The sequence below is a fragment of the Ranitomeya imitator genome, chromosome 3 (genome assembly GCF_032444005.1).
Source record: "Ranitomeya imitator isolate aRanImi1 chromosome 3, aRanImi1.pri, whole genome shotgun sequence".
NCBI classification, from domain to species: Eukaryota; Metazoa; Chordata; class Amphibia; order Anura; family Dendrobatidae; genus Ranitomeya; species Ranitomeya imitator.
In genome coordinates, this window is record NC_091284.1 from 330,278,098 (window position 1) to 330,298,236 (window position 20,139).

At 44.1% G+C, this 20,139-nt stretch overlaps 1 protein-coding gene across 2 annotated transcripts in view; it reads left to right on the forward strand.

The window, feature by feature from the left end:
- The window catches only part of FGR (FGR proto-oncogene, Src family tyrosine kinase), a 469,300-nt gene that overhangs the window by 392,860 nt on the left and 56,301 nt on the right, over positions 1-20,139 (forward strand). For both annotated transcript variants that reach the window (XM_069756720.1, XM_069756721.1), the window contains exon 10: positions 15,824-15,977. In XM_069756720.1, coding sequence (XP_069612821.1) covers positions 15,824-15,977 — 154 coding nt within the window. The remainder of the gene's footprint in view (positions 1-15,823; positions 15,978-20,139) is intronic.

Here is a 20,139-nt window from a genome sequence, read left to right on the forward strand (position 1 = left end):
CCAAGTCGCCAGGAGCAAAGGTCGGGGCAGGGCGCCGATGAGCATCGGCGGAGGACCTCATTCTCTCCTTAGAGGCCCGAATGGCATCCTGAGTGCGGTCCCAAATATCCCGTGCCTCCACAGCCCAGTCTGCCACCCTGGAGTCTGCGGAAGACACGGGCATAGGCACAGGTACCCGTGGATGCTGACCACAGTTGAGGAGGAATGGAGTTTGTCCAGTGGAGTCGGCTACGGCGTTGTTCAGCGCAAACTCTGCCCATGATAGCAAGGATGCCCAGTCATCCTGCCTGGCTGAAACAAAATGTCGCAGGTATGTGACCAAGGTCTGATTGGCCCTTTCTACCAACCCATTCGTCTCGGAATGATAAGCGGAAGAGAGATTCAACTCAATACTGAGAAGACGACACAGCTCTCTCCAGAACCGAGACGCAAACTGGGGACCCCGGTCACTGACAATTTTGTCAGGCATACCATGTAGGCGGAAGATGTGCTTAATGAACAACGCAGCCAAGGCCCGTGGAGAAGGTAACCGTGGTAGCGGCACCAAATGCACCATTTTCGAGAAATGATCGGTGATGACCCAAATGATGGTACAGCCGCGAGACTTGGGCAAACCCACGACAAAGTCCATCCCGACCATCTCCCAGGGCCTATCTGCCACCGGCAAGGGATAGAGCAACCCAGCTGGCCTTTGACGCGGAGATTTATTTTTGGCGCAGGAGACACATGCCAGAATATAATCCCTGACATCCCGGACCATATGCGGCCACCAGTACGTCCTCGCCAGTAGCTCAGATGTCCTCTTTGTCCCAAAGTGTCCACCCACCCTGGACGAATGAGCCCAAGAGAGAACCTCCGGTCGCAAATTAATGGGCACAAAAGTCTTGCCCGGAGGCACAGACTCTAGCGAAACCGGCGCTACGGTTCTCAGGCTCTCAGAAGGGACAATAAGCCGAGGCTCCTCTTCCTCCTCTTCAGTTGACATAAGGGAGCGAGAGAGAGCATCAGCACGAATATTCTTCTCCCCGGCGAGAAAATGAAGAGAAAAGTGGAACCGGGAAAAGAACAAGGACCATCTGGCTTGGCGAGAATTTAGCCGCTGGGCTGTTTGTAAGTAGACCAAATTTTTGTGGTCCGTGTAAACCTGGAAGGGAAACCGCGCACCTTCCAGAAGATGTCTCCACTCTGAAAAGGCCAACTTCATTGCTAGCAGCTCCCTATTGCCGATGGAGTAGTTTCTCTCCGCTGGCGAGAAGGTCTTAGAGAAGAAGAAGCATGGATGCTTCCGACCTTGAGCATCCTTCTGATAGAGGACTGCTCCAGCACCAACGGATGAGGCATCCACCTCCATTAGGAACGGCTTATCCACATCGGGACGATGTAAGATGGGAGCGCTAGCAAAGTGGGACTTAATAGAAGTGAAGGCCTTGGAGACCTCTTCCGACCACAATTTAGGATTCGCTCCCTTCTTGGTGAGGGCTACCAAGGGAGCTACCAGAGTTGAGAAGTGGGGAATGAACTGGCGGTAATAGTTAATAAACCCCATAAAGCGCTGCACTGCTTTAAGAGAATGGGGCTCTTGCCAGTCCATCACAGCCTGTAGTTTGGCAGGATCCATAGCCAATCCCTGGGCGGAGATGATATAGCCCAGGAACGGTAAAGACTCCTGCTCAAACATACACTTCTCCAACTTAGCGTAAAGAGAGTTTGCCCGTAGGAGGTCGAAGACTCTGCCAACATCTCTCCGGTGGGAGTCAATATCTGGAGAAAAGATGAGAATATCATCCAGATAGACTACAACTGAGGTGGAAAGCATATCCCGGAAGATGTTGTTGACAAAGTCTTGAAAAACGGCTGGGGCATTACAGAGCCCGAAGGGCATCACCAGATACTCATAGTGCCCATCTCTGGTGTTAAACGCCGTTTTCCATTCGTCCCCCTCACGGATGCGAATCAAGTTGTAAGCACCCCGCAGATCTAGTTTAGTAAACACTCTAGCTCCCCGAAGCCTATCGAAGAGCTCGGATATCAAGGGCAAAGGATACTTGTTCTTAACGGTGATAGCGTTAAGACCCCTGTAGTCTATGCATGGACGTAGTTCCCCATTCTTCTTCTGCACGAAGAAGAACCCTGCCCCAGCAGGTGACACTGACTTCCTGATAAACCCTCTTGCCAGATTCTCTTGAATATACTGAGACATGGCCTCCGTCTCCGGGAGAGATAATGGATAAACTCGACCCCGGGGAGGCTCCGCACCAGGCAAGAGATCGATAGGACAGTCATAGGGGCGATGGGGTGGAAGGGTCTCCGCCGCCTTTTTGGAGAACACGTCTGCGTAAGACCAATATTGCTTGGGGAGAGAGGATAGATCTGCGGGTACCTCAGTAGTAGCAACCTGAACGCACTCTCGGTGACACCTACCCCCACATGATTCACCCCATCACAGAATTCTGCCTGATGACCACTCGATGTGAGGAGAGTGGTACCGTAGCCAAGGTATCCCCAACAGGACCTCATCAATACCCTCAGGAATGATGAGCAGAGAAATAATCTCCTGATGGAAAGGCGACATGGACAGAGTAAAAGGGATGGTCTGATGTGTTATCTGTGCGGGGAGTGTCGACCCATTCACCACTCGTACCGTTACTGGTTGAGGTAGCATAACTAGGGGTATTGCGTGACGTTGGGCGAAGGCAGAAGACATAAAATTTCCCTCCGCCCCAGAATCCACGCAGAGGTCTACCGAGTGGGAGGATGAGCCAAAGGTAATTGTCCCCTTAAAGGACAATTTGGAGGCAAACGTCGCAGTGTCTAGTGCACCTCCACCTACTACCACTAGACGCTGACGTTTCCTCGACCGCTGATGACATCTGGTGGCAAGATGTCCTGACTGTTGGCATACATGGCAACCCTGGAGTGCACGAGCGGTCTGGGACTTAGATCCCGCTCGTGACACCACCTTAGGTTCATGGAACTCAGGAGCCTGGACTGGAGATTCCAAAGGTTTGGCGAAGGTGGGAGCCAGCCGAAACCTCTGCCTACACTGGGCTCGCTCTAACCTCCGCTCGTGAAAACGGAGGTCAATGCGAGTAGATACTGTTATTAACTCTGCCAGTGTGGCGGGAATCTCCCTAGTGGCCAGAGCATCCTTAACGTGGTCAGCCAGCCCCCTCCAAAATTTAGGGATAAGGGCTTTATCCGACCACTCCAGCTCAGATGCTAGAGTGCGGAAGTGGACGGCAAAAAGGCTGACCAAGGACGAGCCCTGAGTCAGTGCCAACAGTTGGAGCGCCGTATCATGGGTGACACGAGGTCCTAGAAAGACCTGTTTCAGAGTGCTCAGGAATAACGGAGCAATCTGCACCACATGATCGCCACGCTCCCACAGCGGCGTAGCCCACTGCAACGCCCTGTCCGACAATAAGGAAATTATAAAGCCCACCTTAGCCCGCTCTGTAGGGAAACGAGAGGCCAGAAGCTCGAGATGTATTGAACACTGACTCACGAAACCCCTACAGGACTTACTGTCACCAGAAAATTTCTCTGGTAGCGGGAGGCGAGATAGCGTCGGTACAGGGGCGGCAGTGGACAAGGTAGCTGCATCCACACTTGCAGCCTGAACAGCGACAGCAGTAACATCCACAGCTGAGGTTGAACGCTCTAGAGCCGCCAACCTTCCCTCCAGCTGCTGGATGTACCGCTGTAGACGCTGATCGTCTGTCATTACTAGCCAGACCTTGGCGCTAGTATTATGTTAAGGACCGGCGGAACGCACCAAGTATAGATGGTATGAAACTAGGTGCGTTCGCAGTCCGAGGTCCACCGTGCAGGTAAAGACCCTGCTGCTAGTAAGATGGACTATATGGCGGTACTAAGTATACACACATGGGTTAACTTCACCCTGCGTGAAGGAAGCGATCCTGTTGCATCACAGGACCGCAGTACCGCACATAGAGCGCGAGCAAGAAGTCAGCGAACTCAACCCCTACTCAGGATTGAAGTCCGATTAGACACTTGCTGGCACAACACCGCAACTGGGTGTGTAAGGAAGGAATATAAAGGCACGAGAGTGCGTGCGGTGCCGCACTGACGGACGCCACTAACCACCCAGGCTTGGGTAAGGTAAGCGCAAAGGAAGCGCACGGCGCCGTACTGGCGGACACAGCAACTGGACGCTGTGATGTGTGTCACGTGCAGATGGCTAGTCGGGCGCTAGATAGCTACCATCATCCGCGAGCAGTCAACAACACTAGGGAGGGATACTTAGGAGCTTTCATCCATCGACATACAGTTAGGTCCATATATATTTGGACAGAGACAACATTTTTCTAATTTTGGTTATAGACATTACCACAATGAATTTGAAACAAAACAATTCAGATGCAATTGAAGTTCAGACTTTCAGCTTTCATTTGATGGTATCCACATTAAAATTGAATGAAGGGTTTAGGAGTTTCAACTCCTTAACATGTGCCACCCTGTTTTTAAAGGGACCAAAAGTAATTGGACATGTGACTCCAAGGCTATTTCATGGACAGGTGTGGGCAATCCCTTCGTTATGTCATTCTCAATTAAGCAGATAAAAGGCCTGGAGTTGATTTGAGGTGTGGTGCTGCATTTGGAAGGTTTTGCTGTGAAGTAAACATGCGGTAAAGGAGCTCTCCATGCAGGTGAAACAAGCCATCCTTAAGCTGTGAACAGAAACAGAAAAAAAACCATCCGAGAAATTGCTACAATATTAGGAGTGGCAAAATCTACAGTTTGGTACATCCCGAGAAACAAAGAAAGCACTGGTGAACTCATCAATGCAAAAAGACCTGGGAGCCCACGGAAGACAACAGTGGTGGATGATCGCAGAATAATCTCCATGGTGAAGAGAAACCCCTTCACAACAGCCAACCAAGGGAACAACACTCTCCAGGAGGTCGGCGTATCAATATCCAAATCTACCATAAAGAGAAGACTGCATAAAAAGTAAATACAGATGGTTCACTGCACGATGCAGCCACTCATAAGCATCAAGAATAAAAAGGCTAGACTGGACTTTGCTAAAAAACATCTAAAAAAGCCAGCACAGTTCTGGAAAAACATTCTTTGGACAGATGAAACCAAGATCAACCTCTACCAGAATGATGGAAAGAGAAAAGTATGGCGAAGGCATGGTCCAGCTCATAATACAAAGCATACCACATCATTTGTAAAATACGGCGGAGGCAGTGTGATGGCTTGGGCATGCATGGCTGTCAGTGGCACTGGGTCACAAGTGATTATTGATGATGTGACACAGGACAGAAGCAGCCAAATGAATTCTGAGGTATTCAGGGCCATACTGTGTGCTCAGATCCAGCCAAATGCAGCCAAACTGATTGGTCGTCGTTTCATACTACAGATGGACAATGACCCAAAACATAAAGCCAAAGCAACCCAGGAGTTTATTAAAGCAAAGAAGTGGAATATTCTTGAATGGCCAAGTCAGTCACCTGATCTCAACCCAATTGAGCAGCATTTCACTTGTTAAAGACTAAACTTCAGACAGAAAGGCCCACAAACAAACAGCAACTGAAAACCACTGCAGTGAAGGCCTGGCAGAGCATCAAAAAGGAGGAAACACAGCGTCTGGTGATGTCCATGAGTTCAAGACTTCAGGCAGTCATTGCCAACAAAAGGTTTTCAACCAAGTACTAGAAATGAACATTTTATTTAAAATTATTGAATCTGTCCAATTACTTTTGGTCCCTTTAAAAACAGGGTGGCACATGTTAAGGAGCTGAAACTCCTAAACCCTTCATCCAATTTAAATGTGGATACCCTCAAATGAAAGCTATAAGTCTGAATTTCAACTGCATCTGAATTGTTTTGTTTACAATTCATTGTGGTAATGTCTATAACCAAAATTAGAAAAATGTTGTCTCTGTCCTAATATATATGGACCTAACTGTACATCCATCTACACACACACATTATCAAGACAATACTAGCGCATGGCCGTGCGGTCATGCGCAGTTTATATAGTTGCAGCACAGGAAGCTGCTACAGAAGTTTTGCCCTTTCAGGACCTGCCAGGAGGACCAATGGGATGTGCTGCAGTACCTGAGCATGTGACCCTCGATCTCCAACGGGAGATCTTGCCCTGGGCATGCTCAGTGTGTGCAAATAAGGACTTAGTCCCATAGAAGCTCGCTCGCCGCAGGTCAGTGCAGGGTACAACAGGAGAGCCAGAAAAGGCAGCAGTAACCCTCTGCACAGAATCAGTCCCAGCGAGACGCCTCCGCTGAGCAGAGCCCACTGCGGCCGAAGCAGAATGGGAGACCGCAGCAGACACGGATCGAGATTCCCCCTGTGCAGCAGAGGAAACTCGACTCCTAACAATAAGATTTATAGCTATGCACTTAATTCTAAAACTCTAGGCAAAACCGTCAATGAAAAAGACCTGGGTGTATGGGTGGATGACCAACTCATATTCAGTCGCCAGTGTCAGGCAGCTGCTACAAAGGCAAATAAAATAATGGGATGCATTAAAAGAGGCATAGATGCACATGAGGAGAACATAATTTTACCTCTATACTTAGAATACTGTGCACAATTCTGGTCTCCGGTGTATAAGAAAGACATAGCTGAACTAGAGCGGGTGCAGAGAAGAACGACCAAGGTTATTAGAGGACTTGGGGGTCTGCAATACCAAGATAGGTTATTACACTTGGGGCTATTTAGTTTGGAAAAACAAAGACTAGGGGGTGATCTTATTTTAATGTATAAATATATGAGGGGACAGTACAAAGACCTTTCTGATGATCTTTTTAATCATAGACCTGAGACAGACAAGGGGGCATCCTCTACGTCTGGAGGAAAGAAGGTTTAGGCATAATAACAGATGCGGGTTCTTTACTGTAAGAGCAGTGAGACTATGGAACTCTCTGCCGTATGATGTTGTAATGAGTGATTCATTACTTAAATTTAAGAGGGGATTGGATACCTTTCTGGAAAAGTATAATGTTGCAGGGTATATATACTAGATTCCTTGATAGGGCGTTGATCCAGGGAACTAGTCTGATTGCCGTATGTGGAGTTGGGAAGGATTTTTTTTTTCCTCAAAGTGGAGCTTACTATTTGCCACATGGTTTTTTTTTGCCTTCCTCTGGATCAACATGTTAGGGCATGTTAGGTTAGGCTATGGGTTGAACTAGATGGACTTAAAGTCTTCCTTCAACCTTAATAACTATGTTACTATGTTACTATGTTTATGGTTTTGTTAATGCTAGGCGCTGTATTTGTAGAATTCACGGTCATGTCACGTTCAGTCACTCTGTTCATATGTTCTAGTTTTAATGGTGTGGAATTCAACAACGACTGGCACATTTTATGCCAGGCTGCCTTATATCTGGCTTGGGGTTTGGTGAGGGTTATGTTAGAGCTATCTTGTTAAGGCATTGGTAACAAAATCACTCCATGTCTCTATATATTAAGAATAGCTGAAGCATTAGGCCATTTATAATCTCTTCATCAATTTACAGAAGTCGAGAGTTTAAGACATTACAACATTTGATACATAATTAACACTAAGGAGAAAGAGTATATACAACACCCACAAAATAACTATTTAAAAATTCAATTTTTATTAGACATATATCTAAATTACATATAACATATTTCAATAAATTAGCAAATGAAGGAGGAAACAAAGAATGGTACATAAAGGGAGGGTCACGTATCCACTATATGACCTGAGGGAGCACGCGCCTAAATAAGATTGTAGAAAAAAACAAATACACAAGTGTTCCCAACTATACTAAGTAAGGTACCGCCAAATCCATTTAGCATATATTAAATCAGAGGCAATGCTCACCCATAGTATGTCCGGATACCGTTGTGACCTTCGCCACGACCCCTGATGCACATTTTGCGTGATGGCTTTCTCAAAGGGGATGTGATAACACAGTCCTGTCACAGTCCTGTCTCAATTGATGAGGGTATGATGTTGGTTACTATTGATATCGAGTCACTATATACATCAATCAGACACTCTGATGATCTGAGAGCGGCCCGATTCTTTCTTGAGACGGGCAACTGGGATAGCCACCTTTCAGATTTTGTTTTGGATTTGTTAGAATCTATTCTTATGCACAATTTTTTTGTTTTTAAGGATCGTTTTTTTCCTGCAGACATAGGGTACTGCGATGGGCGTGACCTGTGCCTCGTCATACGCAAACCTCGGTTTTTGGGAGAGGCAGGTTTTTCAGGGCGATGGGGCACGGGCCGCCGACCCAGTGATAAGCCGGTTTCGTTACAGTGGTGATGTACTCATGATTTGGGAGGGTGACGAGACCAGCCTATCTAACTTTAAGCAACAGCTAAATAACAACTCGTTCAATTTAAAATTTACTTTTAATTGGCATAGAAAACATTGATTTTTGGGACATAAGTCTGTTTGTTGGGGAGGATGGGAGAATAGAGACTGATTTGTACAGAAAAGACACCTCTGTGAATTCACCCCTGTATGCCTCCTCGGCACTCATTCATTCTACTATTAAGGCCATCCCAGTTGGCCAGTGTATCAGGAACAAGAGGGTCTGCTCCACAGAAACCTGATTCGAGAGACAATCCGCAATCCTGGCAGAGAGGTTCAAGTCCAGGGGATACAGTGCCCACTGTATAAAAGCCGGCTATAGGCGGGCAAGATCTACAAGGAGAAATGATTTATTGTAGCCTTCTAGCAAAAAAGGAAATAAGGGTGAATATGGGATGAGCTATATTTCAACGTCGAATTGCCGCTGGGATCAGATACGTGAGATCCTGAATAGACATTGGCCAGTGCTGCGCACGGATTCTGTTTTGGCAGCTCATATTCCACATTTTCCATACATGACACAAAGGAGGAGAAAAAATTTATGTGACCATTTGGTACGAAGCCACTATGTGGTGAAGCAGAAGAGAATGTTCAATTCTGGTGGCCCTAAACACGGTTGTTTCACCTGTGGGTCATGTGTGGCATGCCCTAATTTCCTGAGGTGTGAGACGTTCAAGACATCTGATGAGAGCAGGGAATTTAGGATTCATGAGTATATCTCCTGTAACACTTCATATATGGTATATTATGCCACGTGTCCCTGCTCCTTGATATATGTGGGTCTCACATCCAGGGAATTAAAAATCAGAACCTGTGAGCATGTGCGTGACATCATAGCTGCCAAAGAAGTGCTAGATGTCTCCACATTAAAAACGCTACCGAGGCACTTCAGGGAATTTCACTGATCTGATCCCCGTGGGCTGAAGGTGAGGGGCATTGATTGTGTCCATGCTGGGGTTAGGGGTGGCAACCTTAAGCAGATTCTCGCTCAGCGTGAATGTAGGTGGATTGTAACCCTTGATACTATGTCTCCTAGGGGTTTGAACGAGAAGCTTACATTTGTACCATTTTTGTGATTTTTCCATCTAGCATACCATTATATATATTTTTTTGGATGTCATGTTTCTCCACAGCCATCATTGGTACTGTGTAGGTGTAGAGTGAAATAAGTGGATTTACGGTATATATAAAAAAAAATTTTCCTGTTGCCTTGATTTTTAATTATTGTCTGTTTCTGTGTTTTTTAGTTCTTTTTCGATTTTTAGAGTAGATATATGATACTTGTGGCACCTATTCCATTTACTGGGACTATATCCTTCTGATCGTCTTCAGTTGGAGGGCAAGAAGACATCACCAGTGGCCATCCGGATCATGTCTTTTAAAATGTGTTATTTGCAGCATTTTTTGCTGCAAGTTCGTCTGTGTTATGAGTATATATGTTTTATATAATTCTCATTTTGCACTATAGTCACTTTATTATTGTCATAGTTTCTTAATATTTAATATAATGGATTATTCTGTTATAATAGTTGTGAACACCTCACTAGATATTATTATTTATTGTCGGACATAGATATATGTATTTTGGGGAATAATGTCTGACATTTTATTAATTTGTTATTTTTCACATATTTCATATACTGGATTGTCTTTTTATGTCTATAGTGTCACTTATTGCACATATAGTCTATACAGACATTTTTATGAGAATTTCCGTTCTCTTTTCTACTATGTGGTTTTATAATGATATTCACAAACTTATTTTTTTTCACCTGGTCGGTAGCATTTTGGAATATTTGTGTAGATATTTATGTAAACGATATTGTTGCTAATAGACTCGTTCTTATGGCTGCAAGGAAATTAGCTAGGGTGGCTCTATGGAGCAGGGTTACCTGGATGATGATCCTTGAGCTTGCCCACCATAAAATGGCCACTGATGGTGCGCGTTTGCACTGCGACCTGTCTCACACCACGTACTCAGGAAGGTGACTGTAACGCGCAGTGCGCATGTTTTTTTTTTACGTCATCGGGTGTGTGTCCACCCGCATGCGCACTGTGCAGAAACGCTGACATGGGGATGCGATTTATGTGTGGGAGGCCGTGGATGCATGCGCCATTTTGATTAGTGTGCCATGCTTCTATAAATAGGAAAGCAGTGACAGGACTGTGTTATCACATCCTCTTTGAGAAAGCCATCACACGAAACGCGAGTCAGGGGTTGTGGGGAAGGTCACGACAGTATCCGGACTTATGGGTGAGCATTGCCTCTGATTTAATATGTGCTAAATGGATTTGGCGGTACCTTACTTAGTATAGTTGGGAACACTTGTGTATTTGTTTTTTTCTACAATCTTATATAGGCGCGTGCTCCCTCAGGTCATATAGTGGATACGTGACCCTCCCTTTATGTACCATTCTTTGTTTCCTCCTTCATTTGCTAATTTATTGAAGTATGTTATATGTAATTTAGATATATGTCTAATAAAAATTGAATGTTAAATAGTTATTTTGTGGGTGTTGTAAAAACCCTCACTGTCACCCTGATCCACTCCCGCCTGGACTACTGTAACGCTCTATTAATTGGCCTCCCCCTCACTCGACTTTCCCCTCTCCAGTCCATCCTTAATGCAGCAGCCAAGGTCGTCTATCTAGCTAATCGTTACTCGGACGCGTCCGCTCTTCGCCAGTCATTACACTGGCTGCCCATTCATTACAGGATAAAATTCAAAGTACTTGTTCTCACCCACAAAGCTCTTCACAGTGCAGCACCCCCTTACATCTCCTCCCTCATTTCTGTCTATCAGCCTAACCAACCTCTGTGCTCTGCAAATGACTTTCAACTAACCTCTACACTAATCCGTACCTCCTACTCCCGACTACAAGACTTCTCCTGTGCTGCACCAATGCTCTACCCCAAGAAATTAGGACCATCCACAGTTTGCATAGTTTTAAGCGCTCCCTCAAAACAAATTTGTTCAGAGCGGCCTATCATGTTCCCTAATCAGTTATTTTGTTTGTGTGTAGCCCATTCACTACTTCCATCTACTCCCCACCCCCTGAAGATGGCTGGACCATCATTGTAAATACATCATTGTAAATACACACCTGTACTTTGTATCTCCCCACCTCATTGTAGATTGTAAGCTCTCACGAGAAGGGTCATCTTGTGTTGCTTTAATTATTGTATTGTTAACATTGTTACTTATGACTGTTGTGATTGAAGCTGTTAAACTGTAAAGCGCTGCAGAATATCTTGGCGCTATATAAATAAAGATTATTATTATACTCTTTCTCCTTAGTGTTAATTATGCTGTTTTGAGTATTTCACCCGGCGACATGCCGTTTGAATATATTGGGAAAGTTTTTATGTTAATATACCTTTGGCCTTGAGTATATGATGTGCTGGACGATTATTGTTTAACATTTGATACATACAGATGTTCATTACGCTGGCAGTGTGCATCCCTGTTCATGCTAACAACTACCAGGCTGCTAATTACAGGGTTCCAGGGACACAGCCAGGAAATATTTTACGTTGCTGCTAGCTAGTCATTCCGGGCTGTTGTACATGGAGACTGTTGGACTTCAGCATCTTGATTAAGCTCAGTTATGATTCTCCTGGGATCCACCATGCAAAAATGAGAGTTTCTTAGTCCAAAGAACCTGAAATTAACTGAGCCTAGATTAAATGCTGTTAAAATGTATGCTCATGTATTAGATTCAATTTACAAAAAAAAAATATGCTTGTAAATAAAGGCATTACTATATTTCTAGAAATGCAAAATGGGTAAATGGGTGTGGTGTGAAATTTATTATAAGTACTGTAATAAGATAAAACAATCAGTCCATGATATGGCGCTTAATAGTAAACATATTTTGTGTCATATACAAGTTAGTATTGTTATATATTGGTGTTGTATTTACCCTGTTTCTAACAAGAATCACAACAACGGTACTTTGACTGAGAAATGCAGTTCGAAATATGGCAACCTGATGGGGCTGCATTTTTGTACCTTTTACAGTCTCTGCAGTCTGATAAAGAGGGGTCATGCATCACTCCATTGAAATGCACTTCTCCATTCACTACAGAGCTTTGTAACTGCTTACATCTACAAATGCTCACTAAAGTAGAATCTCATCAAAAAGTTAATTTATTTCAGTACTTCAATGCAAAAAGTGAAACTCATATATTATATAGTCATTACAAATAGAGTGATCTATTTCAAATGTTTATTTCCGTTAATGTTGATGATTATGGCTTACAACCAATTAAAACCCAAAAGTCATTATCTCAGTAAATTAGAATAATTAACAAAGAACATCGGCAAAGGCTTCCTAAGCATTTAAAAAGGTCCCCTAGTCTGTTTCAGTAAGTTCCACAATCATGGGGAAGACTGCTGACTTGACAGATGTCCAGAAGCCAGTCATTGATACACTCCACAAGGAGGGTAAAGGTACCTTCACACTGAGCAACTTTAGAACGAGAACGACAGCAATCCGTGACGTTGCAGCATCCTGGATAGTGATCTCGTTGTGTTTGACACGCAGCAGCGATCAGGATCCCGCTGTGACATCGCTGGTCGTAGCTAGAAGTCCGGAACTTTATTTGGTCATCAGATTGGCGTGATTCGTCATGTTTGACAGTGAAAGCAACGATGCCTGCAATGTTTTTTCATGGAGCTAACAACCAGCGAGAACGATAAGTACGTCACTGGATCGCTCCTGCATCGTCCCTCTGGTGCCGTGTTTGACGTCTCCTAGCGACCTAAACAGCGACGCTGCAGCGATCAGCTCGTTGTCTATATCACCTGCAGCGTCGCTTAATGTGACGGTACCTTTAGCCACAAAAGGCAATTGCTAAAGACGCTGGCTGTTCACAGAGTGCTGTATCCAAGCATATTAATTGTTATGATCTGGTGGTTTAGGAACAACATGAGACAAGCTCTGAAGGAGGTGGTATCTGTATTTACCGCAGACCCTGAACCTAGCAGCGCAACTAGAAATAGCCGTGGGGGGTACCTGACGCTCCCTAGACCCCTCGGCACAGCCTAAGATCTAACTTCCCCTAAAGATGGAAACAGGAAACCTATCTTGCCTCAGAGAAAATCCCCAAAGGAAAGATAGCCCCCCACAAATATTGACGGTGAGAGGAGGGGAAAATAACATACGCAGAGATGAAATCAGATTTTAGTATAGGAGGCCAGTCTAGCTTGAAAGATAGGACAGGAAAGGATACTGTGCGGTCAGTATAAAAACTACAAAACAATCCACACAGAGTTTACAAAATCTCCACACCTGACTAAAGGTGTGGAGGGTAAATCTGCTTCCCAGAGTTTCCAGCTAACAGAAAAAATCCATAATGACAAGCTGGACAAAAATAGAATGCACAGAACAATAAGTCCACAACATGTGGACTGAAATGAGCAAAGCCAGAACTTATCTTTGCAGAACTGGTCAGGAAACCAGGAGAATCCAAGCAGAGATGTGAATCCAGCCAGAGAACATTGACAAGTGGCATAGGCTGAAGACTAGAGCCAGGTTAAATAGCAGAGCCAGGAGAGACGATTAGTGAAAGCAGCTGCTAAAGCTAAGCCCAAGGAGCGGCAGTTCCACTCAAAACCACCAGAGGGAGCCCAAGGGCAGAATTCACAAAAGTGCCATTTACAACCACCGGAGGGAGCCCAAGAATGGAATTCACAACAATTAATGGAGAGTTTAGTGGAAGGAAAAAGTGTGATAGGAAAAGGTGCACAAGCAACCCGGGATAACTGCAGCCTTGAAAAGATTGCTAAGAAAAGGTAATTCAAAAATTTGGCGGAGATTCTCAAGGAGCTGACTGCTGCTGCAGTCATTGCTTCAAGAGCCACCACACACAGATGTATCCAGGACATGGGCTACAAGTGTCGCATTCCTTGTGTCAAGCCACTCATGACCAATAGACAACGCCAGACGCGTCTGACCTGGGCCAAGGAGAAAGAGAACTGGACTGTTGCTCAGTGGTCCGAGGTGTTTTCAGATTAAATAAAATTTTGCATTTCATTTGAAAATCAAGGACCCAGAGTCTGGATGAAGAGTGGAGAGGCACACAATCCAAGCTGCTTGAGGCTAGTGTGAAATTTCCACAATCAGTGATGGTTTGGGGGAGCCATGTCATCTGCTTGTGTAGGTCTACTGTGTTTTATCAAGACCAAAGTCAGCGCAGCCGTCTACCAGGAAATATTAGAGCACTTCATGCTTCCCTCTGCCGACAAGCTTTTTGGAGATGGATATTTAATTCTCCAGCAGGACTTGGCACTTGTCCACACTGCCAAAAGTACCAATACCTGGTTTAAAAACAACAGTAACACTGTGCTTTATTGGCCAGCAAACATGACTGACCTTAATCCCATAGAGAATCTATGAGGATTTGTCAAGAGGAAGATGAGAGACACCAGACCCAATAAGGCAGACAAGCTGAAGGCTGCTATCAAAGCAACCTTGTCTTCCATAAGACCTCAGCAGTGCCACAGGCTGATCGCCTCCATGCCATGCCACATTGATGCAGTAATTGATGCAGATGGAGCCTCGACCAAGTATTGAGTGCATTTACTGAACATACATTTCAGTAGGCCAACATTTCGGATTTTAAAATCATTTTTTCAAGCTGGTGTTATAATTGGCTGTAAGCCATAATCATCAACATTAACAGAAATAAACACTTGAAATAGATCACTCTGTTTTTAATGACTCTATATAATGTATGAGATTCACTTTTTGTAATGAAGAACTGAAATAAAATCAACTTTTTGATGATATTCTAATTAAGTGAGAAGCACTTGCATATACAAGCACTTGCTTTGCTTTTGAAAACAAAGAACCTCCGTAGACACTTGATAAGGCAAATATGAAAGAAAAAGAAAGAAGATATCCATAAATGGGAATATAATTGAAATCCAACATTACTGGGTTTTAGGGAAGTGATTACAGCATCTGACAATGTAGTAAAGGAGGCCTGCTCAGTAAAGGTATCTAAAGGGACAATTTCATACGTGTATCAATTTTTATAAATTTCTGACTTCCCAGCTGCTGGAAAAAATGGATTCTGTAATCTGTTTCATTCCTGAATTCAGCATATTGGATTTCAGTATTTGAACTGTATACACTGGGCAGCATTCTGTGGTAGTTTGTATTGAAAGCAGTTGCGAAAGGTTGAATGTTATGCTGGTGTGATTTTTTAATGTGCCTGAGCCAAATAAAAAAAAGGTTTATTCTGTATATGTATCTGAAGTTTTGAGGTTTAATCTGAAGGCAATCCAGAGCCATTGCCATATTAGTATGCTTCCTCATGGATTTAACCCTTCAGCTCATTCTCCTCCAGTGTTACCAGTCACTGGCCATAATTTCTCACTCTACAGCTCCTGGCTATACGTATCTATGTGCCAATTATTGAAGTAATGCTAATTCTATAGACTTATATGAACATTGCATCTCTACTTTTAGGTAGCTTCCGGTATGGCATATATTGAAAGAATGAACTATATTCATCGTGATCTTAGAGCTGCCAATATTCTTGTGGATAACAACGTGGTCTGTAAGGTGGCAGATTTTGGCCTTGCTCGGCTCATCGAAGACAATGAGTACACAGCTCGACAAGGTAATTGTACTTAAAGGACATAAATGGACTTTATTGATTTAAAATGGACTTTATAAAATAGTGTATTATATGTAGTACTGTAAATAACTGATATTTGCTCATTTATTCTGGACACCAGTTTTAAAGTTTATGAGGTGATAGTGCATTGTATAATGCACTCCTCATAGTCCTCCATATAGTATAACGCACCCTCCGTTGTCTTCCATTTAGTATAATACACTTCCATAGTCCTCCATATAGTATAATGCAAGCCCCTCATATAGTATAATGTAGCCTCATAGAGTATAATGCAGCCCCCATAATATATAATGCAGCCCCCATATAGTATAATGCAGCCCCCTCAGAGTATAATGCAGCCACCCCATAGATTATAATGCAGCCCCCCATAGAATATAATACAGCCCCATCATACAATATAAAGTAGCTCCCTCATAGAATATAATGCCGCTCTCATATAGTATAATGCAGCCCCCTCATAGAATATAATTCTCTTGGATCTCTCCGCAGCATTCGACACTGTGGATCATCAGCTCCTCCTCACTATGCTCCGCTCCATCGGCCTCAAGGACACCGTTCTCTCCTGGTTCTCCTCCTATCTCTCTCACCGCTCCTTCACTGTATCTTTTGCTGGTTCCTCCTCTCACCTTCCCCTTACTGTTGGGGTTCCTCAAGGATCAGTCCTAGGCCCCTTCCTCTTCTCTTTGTATTCTGCCCCTATTGGACAAACAATCAGTAGATTTGGGTTCCAGTACCATCTCTATGCTGATGACACCCAATTATACACTTCTTCTCCTGTTATCATGCCGACCTTTTTAGTAAACACCAGTGATTGTCTTACCGCTGTCTCTAACATCATGTCCTCCCTCTATCTGAAACTGAACCCGTCAAAAACTGAACTCCTCGTGTTTTCTCCCTCTATTAACCTACCTTTGCCTGACATTGCCATCTCCATGTGCAGTTCCACCATTACTCCAAAGCAACATACCTGCTGCCTTGGGGTCATACTTGATTCTGAGCTTTCATTCACCCCCCACATCCGATCACTGACTCACTCTTCTTATCTGCATCTCAAAAACATTTCTAGAATTGGCCCTTTTCTTACTTTGGACTCTGCAAAAACTCTTACTGTTTCACTTCATTCATTCTCGTCTGGACTATTGTAACACTCTACTAATCGGCCTCCCTCTTACCAAACTCGCCCCGCTCCAATCTGTCCTGAATGCTGCAGCCAGGATCATATTCCTCACCAATCGTTACACTGATGCCTGTTGTGAATTCTGCTTTTGGGCTCCCTCCGGTGGTTGTAGATGGTAATGCAGTTGTGCCTGGACTGCAGGATTAGACAGGTGTACCTGCTAATTGCAAAGCTGACTGGGTATTTAGCTTTGCAGGACTCATTAATCCCTGCCAGTTGTCAATGTTCTATTGCCAGTAATGGTTCTCTCCTGGCCTCTCCTGCCTGCTGCTATTTCAGCTAAAGATAAGTGTCATATTCTTTTTCTTAGGCTCACAGGCTGTGTGTCTATTTTTCAGTGCTGTTCATAGTTTCTATTTTGTTCCAGCTTTGACTGTCCTGTTTTCTCAGTCTGGTTGGATTTGCTGGAGTTGCAGATATACTCTCCACACCTTTAGTTAGGTGGTGGAGTTTTTGTATTTTTCTGCGGTGGATATTTTGTAGATTTTGTGCTGACCGCTCAGTATCCTGTACTATACTTTCCTATCTAGGTAGAAGTGGCCTCCTTTGCTAAATCTGTTTTCCGCCTGCGTGTGTCTTTTCCTCTCCTACTCACTGTCATTATTTGTGGGGGGCTGCCTATACTTTGGGGGTCTACTCTGAGGCAAGTCAGTTTTCCTATTTTCCATCTTTAGGGAAATTTAATCCTCCGGCTGTGTCGAGGTGTCTAGGTCTGATAGGTACACCCCACAGCTACTTCTAGTGTCTGTGATAAGTTCAGGGTTAGCGGTCTGTATAGTTACCACTACTCCAGCGAAGGTCTTTTCATGTTGTTCCAAGGCCGCCTGATCATAACAGTACAACTGGCCAACAATGAGTTAATTGCATCTCAGAAGAAGGGAGGAAAGGTTTTGAGCCATTTTTTTTTCCTTAGCCTGTTTTGTCTTTTCCTCTCTCTTAATCTCTGAGTAGCTGAGGAACCTAGTACTAACATGAATGTTCAGGAGTTAGCTTCTCGTCTGGATCAGCTTGCTGCTAGGGTACAGGGCATTTCAGATTATATTGTTCAGACTCCTGCTTTAGAACCTAAGATTCCCACTCCTGATTTATTTTTTGGTGACAGATCCAAATTTTTGAGTTTCAAAAATAACTGTAAACTGTTTTTTGCATTGAGACCCCAGTCCTCTGGTGATCCCATTCAGCAGGTTAAAATCATCATATCCCTGCTGCGTGGTGACCCACAGGATTGGGCATTTTCCCTGGAATCTGGCAATCCTGCTTTGCTTAATGTTGATTCCTTCTTTTAAGCATTGGGGTTATTGTATGATGAGCCTAATTCTGTGGATCAAGCTGAGAAGACCTTGTTGGCCCTATCTCAGGGGCAAGAGGCGGCTGAATTGTATTGTCAGAAATTCAAAAAATGGTCTGTGCTGACTAAATGGAATGATGATGCTTTGGCGGCAATTTTCAGAAAGGGTCTTTCTGAATCCGTTAAGGATGTTATGGTGGGGTTTCCCACACCCTCCAATCTGAGTGATTCTATGTCTTTGGCCATTCAGATTGACCGGCGCTTGCGGGAGCGCAGGGCTGTGCGTGATATGGCATTATCTTCAGGACAAGGTCCTGAGCCTATGCAGTGTGATAGCATTCAGTCTAAAACGGAACGACAAGGTTTCAGACGTCTCAATAGGTTGTGTTTTTATTGTGGCGACACTTCTCATGTCATTTCTGTCTGCCCTATGCAGACAAAAAGGGTCACCAGTTCATTTACCATTAGTACTCTACAACCTAAATTTCTGCTATCTGTGTCCTTGATCTGTTCATTGTCGTCATTTTCTGTCATGGCGTTTGTGGATTCAGGCGCCGCCTTGAATTTGATGGACTTTGATTTTGCTAGGCGCTGTGGTTTTCCCTTGCAGCCTTTGCAGAATCCTATTCCTTTAAGGGGCATTGCTGCTACACCCTTGGCTAAAAATAAGCCCCAGTTTTGGATACAGGTGACCATGCGCATGGCACCAGCCCACCAGGAAGATTGTCGATTTCTGGTGTTGCATAATTTGCATGATGCTGTCGTGCTGGGTTTCCCGTGCTTGCAGGTCCATAATCCTGTTTTCGATTGGAAGTCCATGTCTGTAACTAGTTGGGGTTGTCAGGGGGTTCATAATGATGTTCCTCTGATGTCAATCGCCCCTTCTTCCTCTTCTGAAATTCCGGAGTTTTTGTCTGATTTTCAGGACGTATTCAATGAGCCTAAGTCCAGTTTCCTTCCACCGCATAGGGACTGCGATTGTGCTATTGATTTGATTCCAGGCTGTAAGTTTCCTAAGGGTCGACTTTTCAACCTTTCTGTACCTGAACATACCGCCATGCGGAGTTATATTAAGGAGTCTTTGGAGAAGGGGCATATTCGTCCATCCTCTTCACCGTTGGGAGTGGGGTTCTTTTTTGTTTCTAAGAAAGATGGATCTTTGAGACCCTGTATTGATTATCGCCTCTTAAATAAGATCACGGTCAAGTTTCAATACCCCTTGCCTTTGCTTTCTGATTTGTTTGCTAGGATTAAGGGAGCTAGTTGGTTTACTAAGATTGACCTTCGGGGGGCTTATAATCTTGTTCGTATAAAGCAGGGTGATGAATGGAAAACTGCATTTAACACGCCCGAAGGCCATTTTGAATACCTTGTGATGCCATTCGGACTCTCTAATGCTCCATCTGTTTTTCAGTCCTTCATGCATGATATCTTCCGGAGTTATCTTGATAAATTCTTGATCATATAATTGGACGATATTTTGATTTTTTCCGACGATTGGGAGTCTCATGTGCAGCAGGTCAGGATGGTATTTCAGATCCTTCGTGACAATGCCTTGTTTGTAAAAGGGTCTAAGTGTCTTTTTGGGGTGCAGAAGGTTTCCTTTTTGGGTTTTATTTTTTCTCCCTCATCTATAGAGATGGATCCGGTTAAGGTTCAGGCCATTCATGATTGGATCC